Source organism: Alosa pseudoharengus, unplaced genomic scaffold (genome assembly GCF_046254945.1).
Source record: "Alosa pseudoharengus isolate Yale_2024_CS ecotype anadromous, Long Island Sound unplaced genomic scaffold, YU_APseudo_1.1 YU_APseudo_1.1_scf_14, whole genome shotgun sequence".
NCBI lineage: Eukaryota > Metazoa > Chordata > Actinopteri > Clupeiformes > Clupeidae > Alosa > Alosa pseudoharengus.
Window position 1 is genome coordinate 11,033,272 of NW_027468609.1, and position 25,892 is coordinate 11,059,163.

The 25,892-nt window shown below is 44.3% G+C and overlaps 1 protein-coding gene across 2 annotated transcripts; it reads right to left on the bottom strand.

Moving 5' to 3' along the window:
• Positions 1-5,450: 5,450 nt before the first annotated feature.
• Positions 5,451-25,399, bottom strand: dgcr2 (DiGeorge syndrome critical region gene 2). 2 transcript variants are annotated; one of them, XM_076283846.1, is made up of 11 exons: positions 25,074-25,399; positions 21,788-21,820; positions 19,348-19,470; positions 16,320-16,406; positions 14,198-14,408; positions 13,846-13,922; positions 13,075-13,260; positions 11,680-11,883; positions 10,249-10,401; positions 9,896-10,132; positions 5,451-8,883 (listed from the first exon to the last, which is right to left on the bottom strand). In XM_076283846.1, exons 1-11 carry the CDS (start codon positions 25,156-25,158, stop codon positions 8,654-8,656), a joined length of 1,626 nt encoding a protein of 541 aa, XP_076139961.1. In that variant the 5' UTR covers positions 25,159-25,399; the 3' UTR covers positions 5,451-8,653. The 2 variants fall into 2 exon arrangements, with proteins under 2 accessions (XP_076139961.1, XP_076139962.1); XM_076283847.1 differs by lacking the exon at positions 21,788-21,820.
• Between the last annotated feature and the right edge of the window lie 493 nt (positions 25,400-25,892).

Here is a 25,892-nt window from a genome sequence, read left to right on the forward strand (position 1 = left end):
TGTGCTTCAACTTAAGCATCTTTGATAAGCAGTATACAGCAGTGTTGGGGAAGTTACTTTTAAAAAGTAGTGTTTGCTCGTTACTCGTTACTTCTCAAAAAAGTAACCCGTTACTTTACTTAGTTACCCTCTATGGAAAGTAACTTTTTACGTTACTTGTTACTTTTACGTTATTTTTATGTTGCTCGATTTTGGGCAGAACCCAGTATCTGTTCCTAAATGTGTAGGCCTACATAAAGTTCTACTATGGAGAACATAACAGGTATTTCTTTTGTGCTCTTTATTATAAAAAATGCCACAAACAGAGCACTTGACAAGAAAACATTGGGCTTATAGGCTTCAACACCACCTCTAAAGCCCTATGAAACAATATCAAATAAAATAGCCTCGATACATCTTGGGCATATAGGTGAACACAAAATATATGAGGGCTTATTTTATAGCCTTATACTCTTTCAGGCGCTCCTCCGAAATTGGTGCAATGCTAGTGCAAATCGTATCAATAGGCTAGCAGTTGAGTTAACGGCAGTGGACAAAATCAGGGCACAGTGTACTCACTCACATTCCTCCCCTTAGTTTCAACCAGAGCCATAGAAAAAGAGAGTTGCGACACTCCCATAGACTTCCATAGGAAACAATGGCGGCGCTTTTTCCACGCTACTTCCGCTTTATGCTGAGCTCAACAGTTCCAAACTTTGACATTCACGGCTGTAGCCTAGGCCTGTCAAACTCGATTCCTTTTAAGGATCCGGGTTATTCTGAGTCACTCACTAAACTGATCCGGGTTGAACCACTGACAATATCAGGCAGAAAGCAATGGAAGTCAATGGGGCTACAGCCGTGAATGTCAAAGTTTGGAACTGTTGAGCTCAGCATAAAGCGGAAGTAGCGTGGAAAAAGCACCGCCATTGTTTCCTATGGAAGTCTATGGGAGTGTCGCAACTCTCTTTTTCTATGGCTCTGGCTTTATCAACCGTCTCTGCTTAAAGCCTGAGGCTGCAGGTGGCCTGAACACCTGCCATAGGATTCTAATTGCTTGATGGCCGTATTATGATGTCATAATCGGCAATGTTAAGTCTATGGGGATTTTTAAAAAGTTTTTCTTTAATAGTTTAAAAAGTATAAAGTATATATATATAAGTTTGAATGAAGTTTCTAAGTTAAACTGTTCAAGAGAAAAAAGCGGAATAATAATAAGAAGTTCCTAGGAAGAACAGTGCATTTTCATGCACTGTAATTAACACTTCGTATCGCCAACAAACAGCAGGAGTTCGTTCTGACAACCTTTGCGGTGGTGAGCGACGCAGACATAAGAGACACAAAACTTTGAAAGGTTTACGCCGACTTAAAGGCAACTGCATTGTGTCGACGCAGAAGCATAAATTCTATTCACCAGCACATCAGTGAAGGTTTTTACATCGCATCCATGAACAAATGTATGGGCGTACAAATAGCAGTCGCTTTCAAAATAAAAGCAACGATATTGATTTGCGTGCATTATCTCTATGCTAGGCTCTTGACTATTGTTCTTTCACGGACTTTACGCGGGCCGGTCAGGGAAAGCCCACGGGCCGGATGTGGCCCGCGGTCCGTATGACCGCTCTTGAACGCAGCATGACACTTCACCACCACACCACTAGACTATATGAGCAAACCGTATCGATTTGACAGCACTAGCAAATCTGAAGAAGTCACCCTAGACAGAAATCTATGTCTGTTGTGTGCGTGTGTCAAGGTAAAGCCTAGGCCTACCGTGCGCATATACTGTACTGCGCAAAAGCGCCACTTGCGCCTAGGCTATTTCATTGTATCGCCTTTTTTGGCTATGCGCGGGGTGTGCCAACTTTTTATGAGATAGAGAGACCCCCTTAAAGACAAAAAGATCATTCGAGCCCTGTTCAGGACTATCAGGCGGCTGACCTTCTGCATTTGCTGCGAAGGGTTTCCCCCTGATGGATTAGGACACTGACATTTTGTTACCGGTGAAAGACTGCCCTCATAATACAATTCACTTTAAGACAGTGCGGATACTGAGACACAGAGATAATGTTTCAGCATAGTGACCACAAACCCAATCAGGGCGCCCACGCTATTAACACTTGTGTACTGAATGAACCTGCGACTGATAACCACCACTGATTTAGCGCCCTCTGTTGACCACAGAAAACGCACACAGCTGTAACGCATCTTCTCTGTGGACTTTGGATGCAACTGGGTGAACCCAGACAAACCTGTGAACGCATCTGATTTTGCTCAACAGGTCCGTCTGGCATCGCTTCCATTCAAGCCAAATTCTGAATCACCAAAAATCCAGGAACCAATCACTTACGGTGGGGTAGGCAGCCAGCTTCATATGATGCCAGAAGAGGCCATCACTGGCTATGCTGATGGCACCAGTGTTAGACACAGACGGGTTCTCTGGAATTAAGAACATGCCAGACTGCATTTAAAACCCTCATTTACAAGAGAGAGCCTTCAACACAGCTGTTGTTCCTTATTTCTGTCAAACGTTTGTGTGCCGTATGACTTCCCAGCGGTATGTGTTTTCCTCTTCGTTTAGTGCCTCTAACACACTTTTTTATCCACCTTTTTTCATGTTTTTGTGTTCTGTTTCATGATATCATGTTTCAGGACCACTTAGAAAAAAAAGAGGTATCGCACACCAATAAAGTCTTTCCTGAGGTGCTGGCTTCTTGTGCATATAATTGTTAAAGAAAATAAAGAGAATGCCGCACACTCTGCTCCATGTTTTAATGTTGAAGTGACGTTTCGGCCTTTTGGCCTTCTTCAAACTTATACAACACCAACATCCAAAGTGTCTTTATATTCATCCCAATTAGTGAACACCTGGTCCCCTAGTGCATAGAGCTCATCCATAGGTTGATCACCCTAAATGCCTCTGAGCACAAGGCTCACTCATTGGCAAATCAGTCTTAATTAGGTGTAACCCAGAGTATTTACATCTATTTACACATGTTTACAGATTGAAATTAAAACATCAGTTCAGTTAAAACATCATAAATAATACAATCTGAAATCATAAACAACACATTTTTGCAGGTAACCCTTCAGAGAAAACATTTAAGGTCATATTCAACATTTAAACCATAGGGTGTTAAGGTTTTTAAATGGTATATCCAGTAGTGTTCCCTTCTGGAGAGTAAATTGTCTAAATCACCCCCTCTAGGGGGCAATGACATCTTCTCAATACCAATGTATTTAAAGGATGAAATTGGATGATTGAATTCAACGAAATGAGCAGCAACAGGATAATTCAAATGTTTGCATCTAATAGTGCTTCGATGCTCAGCTATACGTGTCTTCAAAGATCTACTCGTTTTGCCAACTTAAGATTTACCACATGGACAGGTTATTAAATATATCACAAACGTACTACAAGAAATTTTACCTTTGATCTTAATTTCCTTCCCCGTATGTGGGTTTTTGAAACTGTTACACCTTGGGTACATTTGGGTACGCATTGGGTACAGTTGCCACAGCGCCTATTCCCATCAGGGATCGGTGCTAGGGTGGTTTGAGACACAATAGGGTCAGGGGACAGATATGAATGAACAAGTTGATCTCTTAAATTTCGACCTCTTTTGTAGACAAGTGGTCGTTCATTAAAGACATTTTTTAAATGATCATCTGATTCCAAAATATGCCAGTGTTTCATGATTATATTCTTTAACTGTCCAAAATTTCTGCAATACTCTGTGGTTAATATCACCCGTTTATTAGATTTCTTTTTTTTTTTTTTTTTTAATAAATCAGTTCTTGGTATATTATTGATTTTATTCGCTGCTTCATTCAAAACAGAGTTTTTGTAGCCCCTCTTTCTAAAGTTATTTTTCATGGTTGTCATATTCTTAGTCAGGTCTTCAGGTTTTTTACAGATACGTTTTAAACGACAAAATTGGCTGAAAGGTAGACTGTTTTTTAGTGGCAAGGGATGGTCAGAGTCAGCCCTTAAGAGGGAGTTTCTCGCTGTAGGCTTCGTGTAGAGATCCGTATATAATTTCTCCCCCTCTCGGATGATCCACAAATCTAAAAAACTCAGCTTTGTGTCGTTATAATCCATGCTAAAGGATATAAACTCAGAACATGAATTAAGGTATGCAAAAAAAAATGTCAGGACCAACCAGACCCTCACTGTCTAGAAGCTCATGATGCGCAAGTGTTTCTGAAATACAAATCACATCACCCACAACATACTTTTTTATGATACAATTTATTTGGCATTTGATTAGATGTACATCTACTTCAAAATAAAACTTAAAAAGGCCCCCTACAAAATAAAAATAATAATAAAAAAAAATCTACTATTAAAAAATATAAAGCCTAAAGTAAAATCAACATTTAAAAGTCATCGACTGCTTGCATTCTACATTAAAACATTTTTTTCCCCCCCTCCCCTCAAAATCTTGTTGCACCTCCTCAGTCTGAAATCTATAACAAATGAAAAATCAACTACCGGTACTCATAATGTCTTTGAAGACGCAGCCAAAGGGGGCGTAATTGGAGCCAAAGGGGGCAGAATTGGAGTCCATTTAGTGGCAGGTTCTGGACTGGGTCTGGAATCGGACTAGAACTCGGACTATCCCTAGTCCAGATGGGGGGCTACAAACGTCCAACTCTGTTTGTAGTTGTAGTTGGGGCTTAAACATCCAACTCTGTTTCCCAAATTTGAACACACACCTGTGGGGTATACTACGAAGCATGTTAGACATATCTAGGCTATGTAGACATATCGAGGTTTGACAAAGCCTTGACTCAGGGGTATATGTTAAGTGATACTACGATTGCAGTTATGTGACATATTTGTGAAACTAGGCTTTCAGCTCAGATCTGTGCGCGTTCTCGGTGTTGGGATGACTTTGGCCAATCGTGTAACGTGGAGACGCACAAGACCGCCTCTATTTAAAAACAATTACTTCCGCATTCATGAACGATAGCTTAATCTACACTGCGGTCATTTTTTGATTCTAACCTATAACATCAAATAAATCAATTGTCATCAGTTGTTGTATGGTATGCACGTCCATAGTGGGATATTTGCACGCACAGCACTATTAAAGCGCATTCAAGATCCAAAATGTTAGTAGAGGCGGAGCTCCACCTGTAAGATATATGACAGAATCCTACACGTGAGATAACTTCGTTTTTAAGACAATTGATTGGTCAGTGTGCAGTAGATTACACGATTTGAGCTATAACTTAGCACATAACCTCCTCCCGACCAGGTTTGGTTGACAGCATAAGATACCATGGTGATATAGCGACACTAAAACAGATCCACTTTCGTGTCACAGCATAGCCCGGCTTTGAGCGCAACATACCTCGCTAACCCACTAATCGAGATTCGTAGTACACCCCACTGGCTTCAGGTGTCAGATCTAAGCCAACACGAAGCCAACTATCCCGATCTGGGCTTGTGTATCCTGTAGAGTTTGGCAAAAAGGTCAATGTATCTTTTTCTGTGTGAACATTTCTCAAATTATTGGCTTTAAACTGTAAACAAAAATGGCGAGCAACAGAGCCGTCGCCAACATCTGAACACACCTCTGGCTTTAAGCCTCTCTGATTTGGATCCGACATGACACAACTGCCCGGTCAGAAGTTGATCCGCTTCTGACCAGGCCCTGATCTGGCTCTAATCCTGACCCGATCTGGAACAGGTCCAACTGCAACCCAGTCCAGAGCCATGCCTGTGTGGGCTGTGTTGGCAGGGGGGGGGGGGCCCAGACAGACATGAGCTTCAGCATGGAGTGGGTTAAAAAACAAACAAACAAAACAACAAACAAACAAACAAACAAACAAACAAACAAACAGACGATCTGAGCATGCCCAAAAACACTACAACATGCACCTCAGGTCCAAACGAGGGGGAAGGGAAAGGAAAAGCAAAAACAAAACAAAAATCAACAAAAAACAACAAATAAAAACAAACACATGTTCACACTCAAATCATTAACATACTTGCCTTGAATTCCTACCTCTTTACATACACAGAAAAAAAAATCTCTTTTTAACATTAGAGTTCACTGATCCTTCACAGAGGATTGTCTGTGCCAACGCAAATAGAACTAAAGAAACTAAAAAGTCAGACATTTCATATATGACGTCGATGCCGTGGAGAGCTTTGCAGACAGTTCATCAAAGACAACAGGGTAGCGCTGGTGCTTGATTTCAGCTCAATATCCTACAAAGCTTGTGTGTCTCTGTAGACACTGCATTAGCCTCATCTCACCATACAGTGCACGCACACACACACACACGCACGCAGTTCAAATTCTTTTAACAGTGGCAGGCGTTCGTGGCAAACATGTTTTCTTCCACATACTTGTGTATAAACATTGCAAATTGTTTAATGGTGGTTCAATTGTAAACCTTCGTCCAGCGTTCACCTCTCTCTCTCTCACACACACACACACACACACTCTCTCTCTCTCTTCCTCTCTCTCTGTCAGTGTTGCCCCGCATGACACTCTACAGTTAAATAGTTAACTAAAATAAATAAATAAAAACAGCCCAGTCAAACTAGTATTTTCCCCCTACCTTACTGATGGAAGGCCAGTTGTCTGTTCTATGAACCTGAAATGATTGTCATGTCCAATTCTAGGGCCATGTAACGTTAGTTACACGGCCTCTCTCGTGAAGCTTTGGGCATCCCTAACGCTCTCTAGCATTGGGGCAAACAACTCAGGTGGCCCTACCGACGGATGGGAATGAGGGGGGGGGGGGGGGGGGTCATCAGTCAACCAGCTTAAATGAACAAACATGCAGATTATGGTCAAACGATCGCAAAAGTCCTGAACCTATGGTGTTAAAGAAGCCCTGACCTCAGCCCTCTGACCCCTGAAGTCTTTAATGGTTGCCTGCAGGACTGACCAGTCAAAACAAATAAAGAAACAGCATAGTAAGAGAGTCATGTGCAAAATACTGAGAAAAAAAAGTCAATAGCCTTTTCATGTTCGCTACACATGCTGTGTCAAATACATACAGTCAAAGCAAAAGACTAGTGAAGAGGTCATAGTCTGCATGGCATACGTTTGAAAAAAGTACAATTGAAAAGAAAACAAAAGTAAACAACAAAATAAGCAATAACAACCAAACGCACACAAACACACAGGCTCGCTCATTCACACACCTTAGTGTGAGCTGATGGCAGCACTCATCCACCAGATGGAGCTGTTGTTACCACCACACACAGCTCTTCAGGGCCAGCCAATCACACAAGCCGCTTCACACTGCTGAGCTCCTATTGGCTGGTTCGCATGAACAGTGGAGTCTCCACTGCAGTTTTATTACTGTAGTCAGTATATGTGTGTGAGAGTGTGTTTTCGGTGTATGTCCTGAGGCACAGTTCCAAGAGAACCTAATGATCATGATCCATCATTATCACTACAACTCAGTAACCAGACAGACAAACACACTCACACACACTCACACACACACGAGTGTGCTTATAGTACCACAAGAGAGTCTGGAAGAAACAAGAGACAATAGAAACAAAACAGGAAGGAACGACGACCCAGACAGAAAGTCTCGAGGACACTGGCGGCGGAGGGTGGTCTGTCTGGTGTCGTCCGTACCACTAACGCTGGGTGCGAGGCCAACGGGACGCTACCGTGCTGCGACACACACACACACACACACACACACGTCCGTACCACTAACGCTGGGCGCGAGGCCAATAGGAAGCTACCGTGCTGCGGCACACGCGTCACGTGGCCAGCCCCAAGTTCCCGCCATCCTCACCGCGGCTGCCTACTGACCTCGGGAATCTGACCGGGTCCTGCAAGGCCAGCACGACTCAAAAGGGCATAGGTCAAAAGGTCACGCCTGCCGCAGCAACAAGTCCGTCCATCCGGTTCTGTGGCCGACGTTGCCGTGACTACCCGTGAGTCTTTGTGATGCGGGTGTGCCCATCCGGTCTCCGTGGGCAACAGGTGGAGGACTATGGGACAGGGAGGAGAAATCGGAAAAACAAAAAAACCACAAACAATAAACAACAACACGAAATAAAAGCGAGCGAGCCGTAGGAGCCAGGCGAGGGGGCCAGGGCCCATATGTACAGGAGTGCGTGCGCGGGAGGAGGACGCTGAGGGGACCTACCACAACCAAACGGCACGTACAAGCTGCTTCGTCTGCTTAAAAACAAAACAAAAAAAAAGAAATCACCACAAAGCAAAACCAACGGTCAGCCTCAGTAGTGTCCGATCTCGGGGAAATCTCACAAGATCTCAGTTCTGTACAGAAACGCACCCGTCACGTCGTGTAAACACACATAGGCGCGCGCGCACACACACACACACACACACACACACACACACACACACACAGGCACACACACACACACAGGCACACAGGCCCAGTTCATTCGTGTGTGCCCAAGTGAAGAGCACCTCCTTCGCGGTTCTGTGGGCTCTCGTTTCTGTCTCTTTAGTGTCTCCACGAGTTTAGCCGCCATCTCTCGTCTCTTGGATGAAAAGAGCGTAGAGCTTCTCATCTCCTTCCTTTTGATCTCATTTCACTGAAGTATCTCCACCTCCTCCTCCTCCTCCTCCTCCTCTTCCTCCAGCCCCCTTCTCTCCCCCCCTCTCTCGGTCTGTTCATCTCTCCATCTCTCCCTCTCTGTCCTGCTGCAGGTCTATACCACTGTGCTGAGAGAGGGGGCGCTGCTGCAGTCTGAGGGCTCCTGTGGCCCCCCAGGGCCCCTGCTCTCGGTGGGGGTGTCAGGGGCCACCAGGAAGGTGCTGCTGTCGATGGAGTCTTCGCGCTCCTGAGGCGCGGGGGGCGGAGGCAGAACCGAACCCTCACCTGCAACGCCCGCGTCCACCATGCTCATCTGACCCATGCTCACCGGCATACCGTTCCTCGCTGAGGAGAGACACACACACACACACACACACACACACACACACACACACACACACACACAGAAAGCACAAGAATAAGGCATTAGAGGACACATCTGTTATCACCTCCCTTACCTCTCTATTTGTTGCACACGCGCACACACACACACGTGCACACACACCACACATGCGCACACACACACACGTTAACATGGATAGTGCTACTTCTACTAATGCAGTAGCACTCTCAAATACTTTTTCCACATATGAAATGCAAAACTGTGCCAACAAGAAGTCATAGATATAATCCACATTTAACTTGATATTAGGGACAGATCACTACTGAGCCTAAGAGATTGATATTGGGGATTATTAGGGATATATCACTATTGAGCCTAAGAGATTGATATTAGTGATTATTAGGAATATATCACTACTGAGCCTAAGAGATTGATACTAGGGATTATTAGGAATATATCACTACTGAGCCTAAGAGATTGATATTAGGGATTATTAGGAATATATCACTACTGAGCCTAAGAGATTGATATTAGGGATCAGTACTACTGAGCCTAAGAGATTGATATTAGGGATTATTAGGAATATATCACTACTGAGCCTAAGAGATTGATATTAGGGATTATTAGGAATATATCACTACTGAGCCTAAGAGACTGATATTAGGGATCGGTACTACTGAGCCTAATAGACTGATATTAGGGATCGGTACTACTGAGCCTAAGAGATTGTTAAAGACGGGAATGTTACTGCTCCCAATGCCACTTGATTGATTTCCGTCACTGTAACTAGGTGTCACCAAGTATGACAGTACAACTTTACCAATTTAATAACATAGGTTCTTATACCCACATGAGGCCCAACACAGCATATAAACAGAAAAAAAATCAACAAACAATGTAAGTGGGAATGACTGACACACACACACACACACACACACACACACACACACACACACACACACACACACACACACACACACACACACACACTAGTGTAACCCAAAGAGAGCATACCCAGGTCCACGTAGAGGAGACTGTCAGGGTTGATGGAGGCCTCGTAGGGGGGCGGGGGGTCATCGGGGTGTTGGATGTCGGGGTACTTATAGGCCGCGTAGGGTGGGGGCGGCTCCTGGAAGTGGAAAGCCCCGCCCTCACCGTCATCTGACAGGTGCAGGGGAGTCAGGCCCGTCCCGAAGGCGTCCGGCCCGTAGTCAAAACCCGGCACTCGCCGGCCCAGGTTGAAGTGATGAACTGGAGGGGACAAGAAACAGGTCAACACACACACACCCCTTCTGAGCTTACAAATGACAACAAAAATATCAAATGTGAGTGTGTGTGTGTGTGTGTGTGTGTGTGTGTGTTCTTACGGTTGCCCCCGATGAGGGTCTCGATGCGTTCGCGGCGTCTCTGTCGGAGGCGGTGGACCATGAAGAGGAGCAGTGAGAGGATGAGGAAGGAGGAGATGCAGCTGACTATCAGACGCATGCCACTGGCCATGGAGTCAAACAGACTACTGCCATCTGCAGGCCAGGAGGACACACACACAGAGGGAGAGAACGGGGAAGAGACAGGAGAGAAATAGAATTATTGATAAGAGACAAAATAAAGATAGATGTGTGTGAAAGAAAAGAAAAAAGGAAAGAACGAAAGAAGAGAGAGCAAAAAACAGAATGCATGATAGAAAGGGGAAAGAGATGCATTTACAACAATGGTACAACACACATATTAAACATTTACTTAGGTAGTGGTTAGGTTACGTTCTAGCAAAACCAATAAGATTATTTGTTTATGTATGTAAGTATGAGTGTGTGTGTGTGTGTGTGTGTGTGTGAGTGTGAAATAACTGTATGAATATGTGGGCACAAGTCTCTGTCCTGGTATGTGTGTATATGTGTGTTTATAAATGTGTGTGTGTGTGTGTGTGTGTGTGTGTGTGTGTGTGAAATAACTGTATGAATATATGGAATATGTGTGCACAAGTTTCTGTCCTGGGGCCTATTGCACAAAACTAGGATAAGGGATTAAGCCAGGATATCTTGGTTATCCTGGCTCAATTTATCTGTGATCCAGTTGCACAAAAGCGGGATAGGGGGCAGCAGGATATGTTATGGTATAAGTCACCATGGCGATTTATTCTGTGGAGCTAGCCTGCTCCAGACCAGGCTAAATTCCAGGATCTATTTAATCTCATCCCTTATCTCAGTCAGCAGTCACCACAAACGGAAACCAATAGTTATTTCACTGCCCACTACACATTTTTATCACATATACCTAAACCCACTGTCATTATTTAAACTTTTTTGATCATTAATTAACTTTTACATACTTGCAATTCCCGACCTGTCATGCGACAATATGACGTCACGGGAGCGCCATAAGAATTGTGCGCGTGGTGGTCGCGACACTAATTGCAATATTCTCCTAAACAGAGGTGTTGCTGTTTGTTGCTGTTGTGAAAAGGCTATCGCTACCTACTTTACACCGTAGAAGAAGCAATGAAGCCGCTCTAGTTGCCATGGTGAATCAGTGAATCTGTGATCGGTAGCGGGGTCTATTTGAGGGAGCCGTGAGCGCGCACTTATCCAGGATAGGTTTCACCTGGCTTGATGAATCCGTGTCTGCTCATCCTGGCTTGCTCGTTGTGCAACAAATTAAGCCTGTACGCTCTTGTTTTGGATTCATTGAGCGCAGCTCAGTAACTTATCCCGGATGTCTTAATTCTGCTTTTGTGCAACGGGCCCCTGGTATGTGTGTATATGTGTGTTAATACATATATGTGTGCGTGTGTGTGCGGGTACCTGGATCCAGGCAGGTGAACTTGCAGCACTCTTTGGGGTCCTTGCGGAAGTGCTGGCACCCCTGCGGGCGCTCACACAGCGCGGCCACACACATCTCGGGCTCGCCGTCGTGGCACGTGCAGCTCAGGCATGGGTCATCGCCCTTGGGCGTGAAGTAGTAGCCCTCGTTCACCACGTTGTCCTTGATGTCCACGCAAGTCTGTCCTGAGGAGGAGGAGGATGCACAGGATCAGTAATACTAAACACCCAAAGCACAATAGAACACCTCTCTGTCTCCCTCTCACACACACTCGTACAACTGAAGTGTATGAGTACAAGTCATGCACTCCATCTACCCCGCACACACACACGCGCGCGCACCTTCTCTACCTGAAGTGGGTGAGGAAGTGGTTTATTGCTGTGGTGGGAGCAGCGCAGGCACACACACACACACACACACACACACACACACACACACACACACACACACACACACACACACACACACACACACACACACACACACACACACACACACACACACACACACACACACACACACACACACACACACACACACACACACACACACACACACACACACACACACACACACACACCTCTCACTGCAGTGATCAAACCTCCTCCCACTCCAGGCTTCACCACAGCAGCAGCACTTCTCAAGGCCCACGTGCCCTGGTACACATCAAACCAAATTCATGCTGAGAGGAGAGGAGAATAGAATAGAGAAATGAGGAGAGGAGGACACGTGAGAGGAGGAGAAGAGAAGAGGAAAGAAAAGGAGTGGAGGAGAGGAGGAGAGGAGAAGAGAGAGAAATGAGGAGAGGATAGGAGGACAAGTGAGAGGAGGAGAAGAGAAGAGGAAAGGAGTGGAGGAGAAGAGAGCGAAATGAGGAGAGGAGGACAAGTGAGAGGAGGAGAAGAGAAGAGGAAAGGAGTGGAGGAGAGGAGAAGAGAGAGAAATGAGGAGAGGAGAGGAGGACACGTGAGAGGAGAAGAGAAGAGAAAAGAAGAGAGAGAAATGAGGAGAGGAGGACGCGCGAGGAAGGCAGGTGAGTGAATAGATGGGATGACCGAAGAGAAGAGGAAGCGGAACTGAGAGAAGTTAAGAGAGGAGAGGAGAGGAGGGGAGAGGAGAGGAGAGGAAGGATCACGTATTCCTCTTGCAGAGGAAGGGGAACTGAGAGGAGAGGAGAGGAGAGGAGGGGAGAGGAAGGGTCACGTACTCCTCTTGCAGAGGAAGGGGAACTGAGAGGAGAGGAGAGGAGAGAAGAGGAGAGGAGGGGAGAGGAAGGGTCACGTACTCCTCTTGCAGAGGAAGGGGAACTGAGGAGAGGAGAGGAGAGAAGAGGAGAGGAGGGGAGAGAAGAGGAGAGGAGAGGAAGGGTCACGTACTCCTCTTGCAGAGGAAGGGGAACTTCTTGTAGCAGTTCTCTGCGTGCCAGCTGTGCAGCCCGTGCTCGTTCATGCTCCGCATCTGGAAGCGCTGCAGCTGACCGCAGAAGACGTTGTCCTGTGGGGGTGCCGCCTCACGCAACAAGCTGGTCAGACCCTCTGGGGGCAGGATCACCTCCATCGGGCCTGGACATTAAACACAGCATTGACAATAGACATTAAAGGGACACCAGGCAAGCCTGATGCTTTTTCTCTACGAAACTCCCCCTCGCACGGTCTAAAGCTCTTTTCCTTTTCTTTGCATCTTCAGTCAAGGGTTTTCGCTGCTTCTTCGCCGGCTCTGCCATTATGCACACGTTTGCAAGAACCGCTAGCGTTTCGTTAGCCTGCCTCTGTGCTGTGGATGCAGGATGTAAACTGATCCTGCTTCGGTCGGCGGGTACGATACACTGAACTTGCAAGCGGAATATTCTTCCTACAGGCAGTAGGGGCGGGCGAGAGAGTCTTCATTCGCCCTGTAATTAGTCATTTAACCATATACCGACTTACGAAGATGAGTAATTAACACGAAAACGTTGCCTGGTGTCCCTTTAAGCATTGCACTTATATTTTCAATACAATATCCATATCTGCATTGGGAAGGGATCCCTAAACCTTTACATGCCATCGTTGGCTTTCTATCAGTCATGATGTCTAATGCTTAGACACAAGATAGATCATGTACATTAAATGTCATCATTGGCACAGCCAATGAGAGGGCCAGGGACTCACCTTTGTAGGCCACCTCCCAGCGTCCCTCGAACGAGTGGTTCTGATAAGTGACCACATACTGGTAGCCCACCCAGAACCTGGAGACGTAACACACACACACAAAGTTTTATAACCAAACAGAAGAAAAATCAGATGTGCACCTTTGTAGCTACCTTTTAATATCCAAATGCTTTATCCAAATGCTTGTACACACACACACACACACACACACACACACACACACACACACACACACACACACACACACACACACACACACACACACACACACAGACACACACAGACACACACGACAATGTGATGTTGCAATGCTAATCCTGCTCAGTAGGAGATGTCACCGCGAGTCACTCACTTGCACTGGTCCTTCCTCTCGCAGACCTTTTCGTCGAAGTCCTCCTCGATCTTCAAGATGAACTGCAGCTCCTCGTTGGTGACGAAGGTGGCCAGCGACCCGTTGACTTTCTGACAGGTGTCCACCGCCTGCCAGTAGTTCTCGCTGCGCAGGTACACCTTGTAACAGCTGGCCGTCCTCTCGTAGTGGTGCCAGCCAGTCGGGCACTTCTCTGTGGGCAAAACAAAAAGGTCAGAGGTCGAGTAATGAAAGGGGTAAACATGGGCACCAGCCAGGATACACTCACCCCTTATAGCGCAGAGATAGAGAGGTCACCCCTCCAGACCCTGCACCCCACCAGCAGACACAACTGACCAGACTGCCTGGCTGGAACAGCCCAGCAGCATAATTGCCGTTACACATATCCGATCTGTGCCACACGTGAGTGAAGAGCTAAACTGGGCTACTGGCGCTTGCTGGTGGGAACGCAGCTACAAGTAGACCATGCCTGGAGCCAAGTCATTTCCCTCAGTGGTGCCCAGGTCTAGTAATTAACGATGTGCCGACGTCCCGGGGACCATAAACAATGCTTCCGGGACACAATAGAATGATGTCTGGGACAACTCTGGGACAGTAGAAAAATGGCAAAGCAAATTTCAAAATAGGTACTTTTTTCATAAAATAATAATACAAAATTTGACCTGGCGTAACGGGTAGCTGGCAAAAGCAGCGTTAGCCAGCTGATCTGTAAAGAAGCGGTTCTGAACACGCAACCTTACAACACTGTTTAGGCTACTGCTCTTCAAATCACTGTAGGCTACAATGTTATTTTTGGTACAAATATAGTAAGATACCCAAATGGGCTGGGTGCTTGTATTTCTTTAGGAATCTGCGGTATTGGTTAAATTAATATTAAGTGACTCATAGGCCGACACAAAAATAGGGCACGGGCGGTATGCCTAATGGGTCACTTTCCGATATAGAGGTTAACTTACCTAACTAGCAGGCAGGTAAATGGCATTTGTTTTCATGACATTGTGAACATTTTTGACTGATAGTGTAGGCCTAAAGTTACACTGGTGTTCTAAAAAAACGAGATGACAGTCCTCTCTGACTAAAACCCTGCGTGTTTTCTGTCAGTGACAGACAAACGTCACCAATATCATGCTGAGCTAAATAGCCTACTGCAACTGTGATTTGACAAAACGATAGTGTTGCAAGGTAGCCTATAACAATGAAAACAGTTATTTAAGTTAGCATTTGACATTTTCGCTGTGGCAGTTCTAAGGCTAGGGGTGTCCAAACTGCGGCCCACCACGCACTTTAATCTGGCCCGCCGAGCAGTTATTAGTTTATCATAGATCCGTCCCGCCACGCACTTTAATCTGGCCTGCCGAGCATTTAATAAGGATATCATAGTTTCCAGCAATAGACGACGTTGTGGTTAACTTTAGGCTACTGCAAACTGCTTTTCACTCTTCTTAGAGAACGTTTACAATGTCAAAACAGCTTGTTACATCGAGATACATAGTTGCAGCAGATCTAACTATGTTTTGCTACTTAATTTAATTGGGAACGCATTTGAGTGTGCACAAGAGGGTGAGAGCGCGGCAGGAGAGTAGCCTATCTGTCAGCTTTGTGGTAATTTCCCACCCTACTTATTGTTTTCACTGAGATATGTGGCCATGACATCACACCAAACCAAACTTAAAAATAAAGACACGTGAAAATAGATTATTGACGGAATGTTTTACAACCCTGTCCGTCAAAACGATGGACAATGAGCAATCTCTAAAAATGAGTGTTGTGTGAAACAGCAGATGATTAATAATAAAATGGTGTTTAATAAATTGTTCAGAACTGACATGGTGGACCAGAATGAGTTAATTAAGTGATGCAAGTTACTTATTATTATGCTGTTTATTATGTAGAATGGGAAAAAACAAGAACTTGAATTTGGGACACTGGTGTTTAAGTCCGGGACAGTGGCAAGTAGAATTCGGGACAGCTGCGGGACACTGAGGAAAAAAAGTTCATTTCGAGCCCTGGTGGTGCCAACGCCACGTTAAGGGTCTGCACTTCCTCAGCGGTGCCAACGCCACATTAAGGGTCTGCACTTCCTGGGGGGGGGGGGGGTACTTACTGTTGAAGCGCACAGGCTGGGCCACACCCATCACATCTTCCACCTGGTCGTAGCTGTTGCCGTAGCGATTCCGCTCCTCCTTTATGTCTGCAAGGAGAGAAACACAGGTTCACAGGTAAGGAGTGAGTGAATGAGTGTGTGAGTGGCTCATAACCTTAGCAGCTTTCTAGATGAGGTACTGAAGCGACATGCAGCGATATGTGAAAACATTCAAAGGCTGCTTTAATGATGACGTGTTTTTCGAACATCAATACTTGGCAAAGACAGCGACAGACCTCCAAAAGAAAAACAACGGATGTAAAACAGGGTAAGATCAAAGCGTGTCAGCTGAGCTGGCTGTCCAAACACTCCAACTGCTACTCAGTCAAAGTTTCCCCATTACAGCATCAAGTGCTTACGTCCTGCTTGAGAAGGTGTTGCGTGCACAATGTAGATAGATACTGACAGGCACAGACAGAGAAACATGGAACATCCCGTTGGGTTTCTACTAAGCCCAAGAGTCCTAGCTAATCTAGTACAGCGACACTGGCAAACAGCCATTCTCTCTAACAGCATTATACAGTTAGTGTCTGACCTCGTTTGGTGGCATCTGAACAGTGGGTGTTTGTGTGTGTGTGTGTGTGTGTGTGTGTGTGTGTGTGTGTGTGTGTGTGTGTAAGCTCAGTCACAAGTTAACTACAAGACAACAAAGGTCACATGGTGAACAAATCTGCCCTCTCAACCCCCTCGGCCTAATAAGGGCTCTTACTAAGGCCGGGATCAGACGAGGAGCATGTGTGTGTGTCTGTGTGTGTGTGTGTGTCTTTCTCTGCCTGACTTTCTGTCTCCATCTCGATATTTACCACATCCCTCTTTCATTCCCTCCACCTTCTTCTCTGTCTCTTTCTTGTCTCTCTAGTGTCTGGACCACTAGCAAGTGTTTTAGCCTCGTTGCCAACATAACTGTTGCTAGCAAGTGTTTTAGCCTCGTCGCCAACATATCTGTCGCTAGCAAGTGTTTTAGCCACAACACAGGCCACACTCAAAGACTCATAAACAGTTTACAGCCCAGAATGCTATGAAAGGGGAAGCCACACACTGCCTACTTAAGACTCACAATATTATGTTTTTGGTTTCTGTTTTGGGTTCCTTTTGTTGGAAACCTGCTGTTTTTTTCCAGAGAAAAGATTGTTTTGGTTTTCAGAGTTCTCTTGGCCCAGAAGAAATTACAGTCATCATTTGTCAATCTGAATGACAACAAACCATTTCTGCTTTTTAAACAAACCATTTTTTTTTTTTTATCTGATCATAGTGGGGTAGTGCATGTGTGTGCATGTGTGTGAGTGTGTGTGTCTGTGTGTGTGCTTGCGTGCATAGTTATGTTCTGTGTCTGAGGTTCCTTCCAACATTTGCAGAATGTATTTTTGGTGTATTTGTGGATAGGTTTGTGCATGTCAGAATGTTGTATGAGGTTACCTACTTCTCTTTTAAAGGGCTTGCTTCCCTCTGTGTGTGTGTGTGTATTAGTCCCCTGTGTTTGGGGAGAATGAGAGTTGCTATGAAATAGTCTGTATAGTGTTTAACAATTCTTGGCATACATGTGCAGTCCACCTCATTGCTCACATCACGGTGTGTGTGTGTGTGTGTGTGTGTGTGTATTAGTTTCTTGTTGGTACTTGCGAGTGCAGTCCATTGCTCTTTCCCCTGTGTGTGTGTGCACATATACGTGTGACTGGGTGTGTGTGTGTGTGCGTGCATGTGTGGCGCACCCAAAACAGGTGACCACATTGGTCATATGTTTATTAGTAAATAAATATGATCTCTATGTATATGTATATACACTGTCATTCTCCTTTTGTTTCACCTGTCTTTCAGGTCAGTAATGGGTAAACTACCCATCTTTACTTGTTGGGGTATCACCCTTTTTCTTAATGTCTGTTTGATAACTGATTGTAGTGTTGTTTATAATCTAACAATAAAAGTGTAAATAGAAAGTTTGCCATTGATCAAGGCAGCTAGCTGAGGTAGGCTACTGTAAACAGTTAGCCAGCAGCTACCGTCTCGCGAACAAGCTGTGGCAGCAAACTGGAATAACGGTATTGCAGACGGCTAGCTGCCGTCTCTTGGTCCATGTTCATGTAACATAGCATTTTGAGCTCCGGCACTCTGTTTGTTAGAAGCGATTATGTTGACAAGTTTAATGAGAATCATTAAGCAAATACACACGGGTGAAAATGAATAAGTATACACACTGGTTTTAGAAACGATTATTTTGCCAACTTTAATGAGAATAAATAAGTACACACTGGTTTTAGAAACTGTTATTTTGCCAACTTGAACAAGTATGAATTAGTCCACACACACAGGGTTTACAAATGGTTTTGTAAATGGTCATTGCTGTTTAGTTTAAGTGATTTAAAGTGATTCTTATGTGTTGTAGCCTTTGTCAGTAATCAAATGCAGTTTGAATGTTTTAGTCCAGTATTCGCTAGGCAGCTATATGCAGCTACAACTTTAATTACAATGTAGCCATGTTAAAGTACTCTATGCAGCCACAGTGGCCTTGGATAACTGATATGTTGGAGTGTGAATATAGGGTATATGATATGTGATATTGTGTTATTTCGGGAGATGGCAATATGGCAATGTTTTGTATGAATTGTTTATGTATGCATTGGGGATAAGATTGCTATCTACTATTATATATTTATATATTATATACTTTATATGTATATTGTACACCACGCTGACTCTTGAACAAAACGATTAATGCACAGATATTTTGTGATTTATTCTGAATAAATAAACCAGATGCAATTTGGGAGAAAACATGAAAAGCTGCTGTGTCTAACTCTCCTTTTATTTTACCTGTCTTTCAGGTTATTTTTATTTTTGTTACGGCAGTCCCATATTTGGGACTTGGAACACATGCATACATGCGTGTGTGAGTTTCATGTTGGTAGTTACGGGTGCAGTCCATCACACACACACATATATATGCACACACACAACATGAGTGTGTGTGTGTGAGTTTCGTGTTGATACTTACGAGGGCAGTCCATCTCATCGCTCTTGTCATCACAGGCATTCCAGCCATCACACTGCCAGTCCAAAGGGATACACTGCACCTTCCCACTGCGACAGGCAAACTGGCCAGGGCTGCAACGCTGCTCTGTACGCGCGCACATAGAGAGAGAGAGAGAGAGAGAGAGAGAGAGAGAGAGAGAGAGAGAGAGAGAGAGAGAGAGAGAGAGAGAGAGAGAGAGAGAGAGAGAGTCAAAGTCAAGCTTGTTAGCAAATTGAGGCGATATGATTAATGAGAATGCATGCATAGATTATCAACTGAAGAGCAGTCATTGGGGAGACTGTTTTCTAAAGCACCAGCTCCCCTAACACATACACTCACCCAGAAGACAACAGAGGAGGTCAGTTTTGGTTAAGTATAAGTATACTCTTTTGATCCTGTGAGGGAAATTTGGTCTCAACAGCGGCGCTCGGGGAGCAGTGAGGGGTTAGGTGCCTTGCTCAAGGGCACTTCAGCCGTGCCTACTGGTCGGGGTTCGAAGCAGCAACCCTCCAGTTACAAGTCCGAAGCGCTAACGGCTGCCCACAGTGGGTTAGTGGGTGTATATTTGTCTTTGTTAAACAAAGTTACAGGCCGTGATGTTCTTTTACACACACCCCAAATCATTCCCAATGGGTAGGTAGGCTACTTCTCAGCAGCCTTGACATTTCTTTTGTTATTCTTTACTTTTAAAACTATTTTTTTAACTATTGCCCTTCTATGCTTTTATTAGCTATTCCTGTTTGCTTTTGTTTAAAGCACATTGAATTCCCTCTGTGTAGCAAATGCGCTATATAAATAAGTTGACTTGACTTGACATAGCTGTGAGTCACAGGGCAGTTGTCTACCTAGCATGACCCACCACCATAAGGACACACTACTGTGCTAGCTAGCTTGACCCGCCACCAAAAGGACACACTACTGTGCTAACAAGCACAGAAAAGTGCAAAGCTCAGCTGAAATAGCCGTGACTGGACTTCTCTGCTTTGATGAATAATAGTCAGAGTGTAGAATGATTTGTGAAGCACCAGCTAGACTCCACTGACAGATTCACTCATCCAGAAGAAAGCTGAGACTGTCCCTTTCGGTTTTGGGTCTGTCTGCCTAATGTGACCCATTTCGTAAGGACAGAGTACTGGGTTAGGAACCATGGGGGCTTGGTCCACCTCATGAAGGAATTAAAGTTCTCAGACTCTGTGCCTAAACTCAGGCATGGGCCAGGTCGTTTAAGATTTGAAAACAGATATTTTCAGGCACAGACATTTTTCCTTGGTCGCGTCACCCAATGTGATCAACTTCATAAGGACAGAGTACATGCATAGCTTACAGGGATTCTGCAGGTTTCAACAAGACAATGGCAAAGGAAAATCTCAGAACTGTCAGCAAGCAAAATAAATCATTTTGTTCTCTGAACTTCTACGCAAGTTACAAGGTTATTGTTAAAGGGAGTCTTGTCAAGTTATAATTACATATTTTACATTCACAATATTACATATATATTATGATACTGTAGGCCTATTTATGTTGAGAGAAAGCCCTACAATGTCAAACAACTTCAATCTATGCTGCAAAAAAATTAACTGACCACTGCTGAAGAAACGTTAAATGAGCATAACCAAGACCTACCTAAACATATTTAACACCTGCTGTGCTGTGTTATATTTTATTGTATAGACTTTGTATGGTTGGATTCATTCAGATATGAATTTAGATTAATATTATTACATTTTAGACATTTTAAAGACCTTTTACGACCCTGCAGAAACCCTGTATTACCCTCCAACATATACACGAGTATGAGTACACAGGCTCCCTGGTGAACATCAGTGAAAGCTCTGATCTAGGCCTACGTCACGAGTTCTCACGCCACAGCAGACTGCTCTAGGACCACTCGCCCTTCTCTCAGGAGAGGGGCACTGTGACATTCATCGGAATTTATGGCTGCAATTACACCATGCGCCAATGAAGCCAAAAATGTCTCCCCATTCAACCTGATACTTCATGATCCTCTACTACTCAATAATGAAAATGCCAGTCCAGTCTCTCAACAAGCAGAAAATGTTCCCCTGTTTAGATACGTAAGGGCATATGGCTCTGCGTAAGGGTATTCGGGAGTTCCAGCGTGAACTGACGAATCTGCATGCAGAATGGAGACTTTCACCACTCCCTCTTCTGGATCCTACTTGACAAACATCACATGTTGTCTCTCTCTCACCATGGCATTAATAACAACATTCACATTCTCTATGCAAAAAGCACAGCAGGAAGACTGTAAGTGTGCATTACAAAACACTAGGCTAACTTAAAGCGCCTGCCAGACAATTCTGATTTCAGTCATTGATAATGTGGCAGGCAACCATCAGGACATGCGGGAAAGACCACTACAACATTCAGGAGTGGGGAGGACAGGGATTTTCCGTCTTACCTGACAGTAGCCTGGCCAACGCTAGTCGAGGGCCTGCAACAAAACACACAACAGGTAAAGTCTTAACTGACCAGTTCACAACAGCAGAGTGAGAGAAGACCAGCTCTGAGAGAAGAAACACACATCAAAACACAATGCAAAGACAGATAGGTAGGTGCGCGCACACGCACGCACGCGCACGCGCACGCGCACACACACACACACACACACACACACACACACACACACACACACACACACACACACACACACACACACACACACACACACACACACACACACACACACACACACACACACACACACACACACACACACACACACACACACACACACACACACACACACACGACTGAGTAATGGAATGTAGCCATCATCTTGCAGGGAGTCTATGGCCACCTAGGGAGTTGTTAATTAGGTGAGGGTATTTATCTCGGTGTTCCATTTGCCCGTGGTTGTACGTGGGGGGGGGGGGGGGGGGTCAGGACATGGCCCCCCCATCCAGGCCACCTGTCCACGGCCATCTCATCATAAAATACATCACATCGGAGACCACCCACAGTCTCGGCCTCATCTCACAAGTCAAGCTGGCGGAAAACGCTCAGCGTCAAGCTAACCTGTTTCAGCATTTCTGTGGCAGGTGGAGGGTGAAGCATTAAGTGGCAGCACTAAGCTCGACTCTGAAGCTGCTCTGGGAACTTGTGAGAGGCTGAACCAAACACCCACGGTGACGTTCGAGGCCTCGTTTGGCTCCACTGCTTCGAGTTGTGGTTCACTTTAGGCAGGACGGTTCGACTATTAAGATGACCCATACTCGGATACGTAGCCTACTCGCGGGTAGTTGTCAGTCGTTGGTTGGTTGTAGGCCTAAATTTCACTGCTCTCTGTTCATTTAAAATACTACCCAGTTACCAAAGCACTTTCACTGGCCTCTGTTCTTCAAACATACTCAGTTACAAAAGCACTTTGCTCTCTTCTGTGTCATTTTACCCAACAGCCAACAGTCAGCTTACAATTTAATATAGATTTTTTTCTCTGGAAGAAGGCTGATTGTAGGATAGGACACTGGGTAAGACGTTGGACTAGCAATCACGCGTCCTGGGTTCAATCCTTCCTCGAGATTATATATTTTCGCGGATCACCTTCTACTTCATTTGTTACAAAAAGAGAAAATATTTCATTACAATGAAGTCACTCTTTGGGACACTGGGCAAGGCGTTAGGTTAGGGATCTTGCAACTTGGGTTCGATCCTTGTCTCGATTTTCATGAATTTTCACAGATCGCCTATAGCTACTACTTTAATTGTTAGGCTACAAAGAGAGGAAATATTTCAACATGGGAATCGGTTGTATTCCCCAGTGCCTGTACTTATGAATGTATCAAGCATTTGCAGACCAAATGGCGCTTTTTGTATTGCTCTTGTGTGTGGAATTTTGATGTGTTGTATTTTTATTGACCAGTAGGTGTCCTAGGGTGCATTCGAAGCCTCGAGAAATGAACCACTTTTCAACACATTTGGCTGGAAAGCTTCAAGGGTTCAAGAAGCTTCATCTCGCCATCACTAGGCAGCACTATCGTCTCCCCTGTTTCATTCATAAACCTCACATGATGCTGCCTGCAGCATAGACCAGCGAAGCAAACAGACCAGCGAAGGCCAAGGTGGCCCTGCTCAAAAATACTAACACTGCTTCTGCAGCTGGGCCTGGTCACTGGTCACGGACGTCATGTCTTGTGGCTTTGATTTGACTTGGCACAAAACCACACTTTGAGCCCGACAAGGCTAGCACAACAGACTACAAGTGTGTTGGTTTGGATATGTCTAACACCAAGAGCCCGTGGGATAGTGTGTTAGTTAAGTCAGGCACAACCTCAAACTGTTGTTAACTACTGTTGAGTCCTTTAAAAAAAAAAAAAAAAAAAAAGATATAGGCCTATATGTATATTAACACATATGTTTTCTCCCTTTTAATTGCAAAATCACAACCAGAGCCAGTATAACATTTGGAATTATGCCTACATGGTTGTTAGTCTTGGATGAAACTAACTCTTAACATTTGACATTTAAAACATGAATTTCTGCATTGTAAAGCGCAGCACAGATGTCTTCAGGAGCAACGTAGGTGGCCTAAGTGGCCTAAGTGTGGCTAGATATCTGGCCTAAACAGTCAGTCAGAGGGGGGCAGCCACCCTGACACCGAACACAGAGCAGCTACCCAACGACAGCATCCTCCAAGGTTTAAAATTAGCACTGTAGCATTCAGATTACCCATGCTTGTTTAACTCCCTTAACTGGTGCAGACGTTAAATCCACACAGACTAACCTTTTGACATGCAACCACCTGCCAGTCGAAGGACTGGTCTAAGTTAGACTGTCGGAGGAGTCTGACAGCCGACACATCTCAGTAAACTAAATGTTGCGTCCTTAGAAATGCCACCAGAAATCCATATCTGTAAAATATCTACCTATTGGGCATTCACCCGTCGTATTAGGTCAGTTAGCGTACATTAAAGGACACAGAGGGATCCAATTTAACACGCAGTGCAGCATCTGTGATCACCTAAAGCGTACTAAATCAATAGCCTTGATTACAATAACTAAAACAAGTAGCTTCAATTTGTCTGCATCTATATTTAGGGCTAATAATCTAAAACACCCTTGCATGTGCAAAAGCTTAGCCTACATATTACTCCTTTCTACTTAACTGTTGACACACGATCTCTGCAAGTGCCTTTGTGCGCAGGCAAAGAGCGGATTAAAAACCAAATGGCTAAATATCCAGCTAGCGGTAGCTTGCTTTTACGGAGTCGTGTATAAATACCGCAGCTGAAATAGATGATGTAAATACCGACCATCGATGTGAAACAAGTATGATTTCGCTTCGTAGGCTTTCGTCTCTACATTAGGAACGCATACTACATGTATAAATCTCAGCCGAGGCAGTATTCTAGTAAGAACAGGCCAAGTCCAATTCAAGGCCTAAGTAAGTGAACACAAACGTAAACGTTAGTTTACAACTTGTCCAATGTCCAGCTACTTGGCTTGCTAAAATGCTGATTTACAAATGATAATTACTAGTACATTATCATACATGAAATATATGAACATAAACCACAAAATGCCAAATAATCGTATAACGTTTTAACGTTACCAGCTAGCTGCTACCCCTAAACTGGCTATCTAGCATGGTAACGTTAGCCTAGTAAGCTGTTAGTAGTTGACTGGCTGGCTACACTGCTCCTGTTAGCAATCAACAGCCAAAATGTGTTACAGCCACAAGCACTTACCTGTCCGTGGTGGATCCGTCAGAGTCAGAACAAACAGGAGAGACAAGACAAGGACGAAACTGCTGCTGTCAGCCTTCGGCAACATTTATCCTCCATTCATAGTAGTTCACCCACACAGAAAGAAAATAACCGAGAATATGAACTAGCACACCCTCGCCAAGAACGTGCAACCAAATCCGATCTAGCTATTCATTATTTTATAATCGAAAAAAACGTGGCCCATAGTGTAACTACTACTATAAAAACATATAGCACAAACGATATACTACATAATTTGATCCCCGCGCACCTACTTTGAGACTACCAACAACATACCCAGTACAGAAATAAAACAAGATGGCTCCGTTTCCCCATCACAACAATCCCAAACACGCTGGGTAACCAATCAGTTTACAGACAGGGGCGGGGTTTAATATTCTTAGTGTAACATTTTGCTGGATTCTGATACCTTTTACATTTTGGCTAGCCTACTATTTACCATATACATTGTAGCCGTCCGCGTAGTGTATTATAGTCATAGTCAAGTTTATTTATATAGCACAATTTAAAACAACCAGTGGCTGACCAAAGTGCTCAAATAAATAAATAAATAAATAAATAAATAAATAAATGATCTATTAATTAATTAATTAATGTATTTATTTATTTATTTATTTGAGCTAGAAGACAAAATGAATAAAGACAAAAAAATCACAACAGGAAAATAAAACTAAAATAATATGTACATATATAGCCTATATAATTACATTCCACACTTAATTTAAAAGCCATTGATAGCATATATTCTTTTAACTTGGCTTTAAAAGCACCAATAGTTGG

Excerpts from the sequence above, each read along its gene's own strand:
- dgcr2 (XM_076283846.1), bottom strand. The coding sequence starts at position 25,158 with ATGTTGCCGAAGGCTGACAGCAGCAGTTTCGTCCTTGTCTTGTCTCTC. Across the intron at positions 10,402-11,679 it reads GTTCACCTGCCTGGATCCAG|ATGGCAGTAGTCTGTTTGAC; the intron begins GTACCCGCACAC and ends CCTGGCCTGCAG. Across the intron at positions 8,884-9,895 it reads TCTCCTCTACGTGGACCTGG|CGAGGAACGGTATGCCGGTG; the intron begins GTATGCTCTCTT and ends GTCTCTCCTCAG.